This window comes from Arachis duranensis, chromosome 2 (assembly GCF_000817695.3).
Source record: "Arachis duranensis cultivar V14167 chromosome 2, aradu.V14167.gnm2.J7QH, whole genome shotgun sequence".
Classification (NCBI taxonomy): domain Eukaryota; kingdom Viridiplantae; phylum Streptophyta; class Magnoliopsida; order Fabales; family Fabaceae; genus Arachis; species Arachis duranensis.
This window is the reverse complement of record NC_029773.3, coordinates 92,988,562-92,993,471: the sequence shown is the minus strand read 5'-3', so window position 1 is coordinate 92,993,471 and position 4,910 is coordinate 92,988,562. Positions and strand designations below refer to the sequence as shown.

At 36.5% G+C, this 4,910-nt stretch overlaps 2 protein-coding genes across 2 annotated transcripts in view; both read right to left on the bottom strand.

Moving 5' to 3' along the window:
• Positions 1-913, bottom strand: part of LOC107476244 (uncharacterized) — a 2,104-nt gene extending 1,191 nt beyond the window's left edge. Inside the window, exon 1 of the mRNA XM_016096028.3 lies at positions 519-913. Coding sequence (XP_015951514.1) covers positions 519-799 — 281 coding nt within the window. The 5' untranslated portion in view covers positions 800-913. The remainder of the gene's footprint in view (positions 1-518) is intronic.
• A 988-nt stretch (positions 914-1,901) lies between these two features.
• On the bottom strand, positions 1,902-4,910 carry LOC107476243 (DEAD-box ATP-dependent RNA helicase 38; the record flags this gene model as incomplete). The annotated part of the gene is given in 8 exon segments (XM_016096027.2): positions 1,902-2,145; positions 2,309-2,394; positions 2,642-2,765; positions 2,857-3,261; positions 3,639-3,704; positions 3,903-4,130; positions 4,316-4,609; positions 4,721-4,910. Coding segments are annotated over 8 exon segments (1,456 nt in total), but the record flags the coding sequence as incomplete, so codon positions are not given.

Genomic DNA, 4,910 nt, shown 5'->3' with positions numbered 1-4,910 from the left:
GAAGTGTTCTCTCTCTTTCCTTCCGAAACACCAACTGGCAAACACATCCTTAGTGGATGTGAAATTAAATGATCAATAGACTCCCAGCAAAGAGTACTAGTATGGTGCACGTTTCATCCACTAGTATATATCTGATTTCAATTTTCAAATCCATCTTCTTCATTCACACACTAAAATCAACTAGTTATCTACTTCTCAGATTGTTTCATATTGAGAATCGATTGGTTCTTATTTCTTAACGTATTAATACAAATTATAACACTGTAGTTCTAATATAAACCTAATTTCAATGAGCCGTATCAAACTTTATAGTTTCTATAATCACACTGTACCTTATTTGATCAGAATCTTCTCATACTCCTCTATTCTAACATAACACTCATATTCAGTGAAGAACAAGAAATATCATATATACATAAATATATACATCAGATAATGAATTATCAACAATTAAAATAATGGAAGCTGAAAGTTGCAGAAGCCAATAATGAAGTAATTAAGTAAAATTCTGTTGTGACCTGACGTTGTTGCGCTGGCCACGTAGCTCCGGAGGGAGTTTACGGTCGTGTACGGCGTCGATGACGGTGGAGAGACGATCCACCAGCTTCTTCCCAGCCTTTGGAGATTTACCTGAAGAAGAAGAAGAAGAAGAAGAAGAAGAAGAAGAAGAAGAAGAAGAAGAGAAGGAAGAGTGCTGTGTGGTGGTGGTGGTGGTGGAAACAGCAGGAGAGAGCGGCGGAGATCGGTGGAGATAGAAGAGAAAACGCGATTTGATTGGTTCCCGAAGCAACGTGGCCATTTATGAATAATCGTTCTGTTCTCCTCTTCTGTTCTCTTCTCTTCCTATTCCATCTTCTTTCTTCTTAGTTCTTACTACTTCCTGTCTTATAGGGTTATGTCTACTTAATATAGCGCTTCAAATTTCAAGGGACTATGAGAATTGAGAAATAAATAAACAAACCATTTATAATAGTGCAATATTCAACTAAATAGAATAACATACACGAAAAGTTTCAAATGTATTGGAAATACCCGTATTCCATCAATTGTTTTAATCGGGTATTTCCAATTGTTTTAAGTATTGAATATGGGCCATAGTCCATTAAAGAATTATATTGAAATTAAACGAGGCAGAGACGTTCGTTGTTCATCATCTGTTAATAACCTAAAAAACTCTCTAATTCTGGGTCTAGGTTCAAATTTTTGCATGCTATATTTAACCTATGAGTGATTCAAATTTTATTTAATCATAAAAAAATTGTACAATTTAAATATAAGCAAAGACAAGTAATAGAAGGTAAAAATTATAGAACACCATATCTTACTTAATTAGTCCAACAAATATAAATTAAATTGAAAGTGATTTTTATTTCCAAGGTATGGAATCCTGATTTTTGAAAATGCTCATTTAGTGGGAGAAAGAGAGAAATCTTATTTACTACTTTAGCTCTTTAAAATTTAAATAGAATATCGCTACCTCAATATTACTTTTACTTTCAATATACACTATGGTCTATGATAAATAATTTGTTACTCACCAGAATGCTACGACTTAAATAATGAGCTACTAATATAATACATGAAGTTGTGTTTTGTCAATTGTATTTACCTTAACTAATGCTACTACAATATTTGCGCGTTGTATATATGTGCTATTACCTAGAGAATATTACTTATAACTAAATTTCATAGACCACTCAATTATGTCATAACATTGTTTTGATACTTAATATAAATATAAATTTCACCAGAAAACATATGAACCCTCAACTTACTTATATTACCAACCATGTTTATATACACTTAGAACTACTTAAACCATCCAACTATTGACTAACAGATAAGACACATACGTGCTTCATTCACATAAATGTAAACCCTTGAACAATTTGCTAGCAGGATTGAACTAATGAATATAGCGACATATTGTTTCCCTTTAAATCAAATTCCTCTTGGTATCTTTTAGTACAAAAATGGTATCAAATAACCTGTCACCAATACTAAATACAACCTCATAATTTTCATGTATAATTAAAAATAGAACACCCTATGTAACTATTTCAGACCACACACATTCTTGGCTCATTGTAATAAGCCGGCTTCCTTAAGAGCAGCTTTATAGTCTTCAACACTTTTTTCTCGTACCTGCATTTCATTGACATGAAACACGAGTTATTGAAGATGGGTATTCTGTTCAATGACTTTTTCCACAAGCATACTAAGCCATAATCAAATTCTTCAGATTCAAGTATGTTCCATCGTACTCTATCGAGCATCATATCCCAAAAACCATCATGACATAACATACCTCTGATACACGGGTGCCAAAATGGTTCTCGATCTTTGACATCAGCCTTTCATCTTTTTCATCATATATTAGGTTAAACACAGCCCCTGTAGGATCAAATGAAACAAGTTACTATTTTGCATTATCACTGAAAATAAATACAAAATATGAAGAACAAAATCTGGAATTAGTTTCCTTTGGAATGAAAGCATAAAAACTAAAAGTTATATGTAAAGAAATTCTGTGGCCTAACAAAGTTCATAACAAGTTACAAGTCCAACTAAGAGTCTATATGTTTAGGAGTGGAAAGTAAAGTAAAGATGTATTAGTACATTACACTGAACAAGAACTTACCCTTACGGCCAAATCGACCAGCCCTACCAACTCTGTGCAAGTACACCTCATAATCAGGCTCAAATTCCCGTGTATACTCCGCAGTATGTTTTATTGGGAGATCATAGTTGATAACCAAATTGACCTAAATAAAATTGTAGGATGTCATAACTTTGAAAGAAAATACACACAAAAAGAAAGGAAAAGGAGGAGAGAAAATTGAACAAATTCAGCACCTGTTGCTGATCAAAGCCTCGAGCAAGAACATCCGTGGATATAAGAACTTGAGTCAAACCATCTCTGAACTCTTTGACAATTTTGTCTCTCTCTTCATGGTCAAGAGCACCTTGTATCGATGTAACCTCGTACCCCATGTCGACAAGTGACTTGTGCAGCATTTTTGCACTCTGTCTCGTGCGCACGAATATGATGGTTTGGCCCACATTTTCTCCTAATTCGAATATGTAATCTTTTATCACCTCAATCTTCGACAACTCATCAGGGCAGCGAACTTTATACTGCTTCACTGCGTCTAAAGAAAGCTCTTCTTTCTTAACAAAAAGTTTATTATGGTCCTTTTTAACTGTCCTCTCAACAAAGTTCTTGACAATGTCATTGAATGTGGCAGAAAATAGAAGAACCTGGAGATTAAAAGAAACAAAAATATATATATCAACACCTCACACAAGCATACCCAAATATTTGAACTAAATGCATAGAAATTACATCTAGGCCAATAAATCAATTCAAGTAATGATGCAACGATTCAGATCATTAAGGTGAAGTGGTGAAGATGCAATGACACAGTACATTTAAGTAGATGCAATTGTTCGGCTGCACAAATAAGAAGTTTCTCAAATATCAAGGAACAATTATATTTTCCTTCAACACAACTTGCAACCTAATTAAAGCAATCAATTAGGATATACGTTTCATCTTTATATCTAAAGAAGAATTCTCGAATGGATTGAACTTTGCATACATGCATGCAGACTATAAGAGAGGCAGTTCAACATACCTGGCAGCTAGAATTGAATTTTTCTATTTCTTTCATTATCCTCAAGGAATCATCCTTAAAACCATCCTGCAACAACACAGTTCATAGTTGTTTAGGAAATTCACAGTTCATAGAGTCAAGTGATTTACTAGTGCTCTCACCCTCTATATCCTCCACATAAGCGGAGAAGCATCACAACTTCAAGTTACAATTCTAAACTACAATGATACTTTAAATCCTAACTAAAAGCAATCGCATTACATTTCATCAGAATGCAAAACTTACCTCAGCAAGCATTTGATCAGCCTCATCAAAGACAAGAATCTTCAATCTGGTCACACCCAATTTCTTGAAAGAAATCCACTTCTTTATGGTGCCAGGAGTCCCAATAACCACCTGAGCCTTAATTGGCTCCCGTTTTTGAATTGGAAGTGAATCCCTGCTATCTGTCGGAACGGCACACTCCGAGCTAATCCCTGTGTGCTTCCCCATCTTCCGGAGAACTTCAGTGTTCTAAGACACACAGAAAAAACCAATCACTTCACACTTCAAGTAGATACACTTTTTTGTTAAGTCTATTACTAACATGTCTGGATAAACTTCTCTGAAAAAAAATACATCCTCAGGGTTGAGGAGGAATTAATTTTCTACCCTTTTTTAGAAAGTGACATTTTTCTTATCTCTATCAAAAAGTATACCTGAATAGCAAGCTCCCTCGTTGGACAAATGCAGAGAGCTTGAGGAGCTTGCACCGAAGGATCCACACGACTAAGCATCCCTAAAACAAAGCACGTGGTCTTGCCGGAACCGTTGTGAGCCTGAGCGATCAAATCACGATGCGGCGGATTCAAGATCATCGGCAAGCTTATAGCTTGGATCTTGCTCGGTTTCTGGAACCTCATCTCAACGTAGAGTCCTCTCAAAAGCTCCGCCGACAAATTCAGATCCTCGAACGTCGCCGCCGAGGTGTACGGCGTGTCGCCAGAAGTAACCTGCACCGAATCAACAAAAGTTAAGAAAGTGTAAACCCTAGCTGATGAGAAATTGAGGAGTTGAGAAATCGCGAGACGGAGAAGTCGCGATTGGAGAGAAAGAGATCGAACCGCTTGGATGTTGGAGTCTTCCGGATCGTCTAATAGCTTCGGAGGTTTCTTGTTTTCGTCGATCGATAATTCGTCGACGTTGAGCGACGGCGATGAGCTAGATGGAACCGCTGTGGTGGGGGCGGTTGTTTCATTGGCGGCTTCGGCATCATCGTCGGCTTCGTCGGCCCAGCTCTTGTGTTGAGCTGGT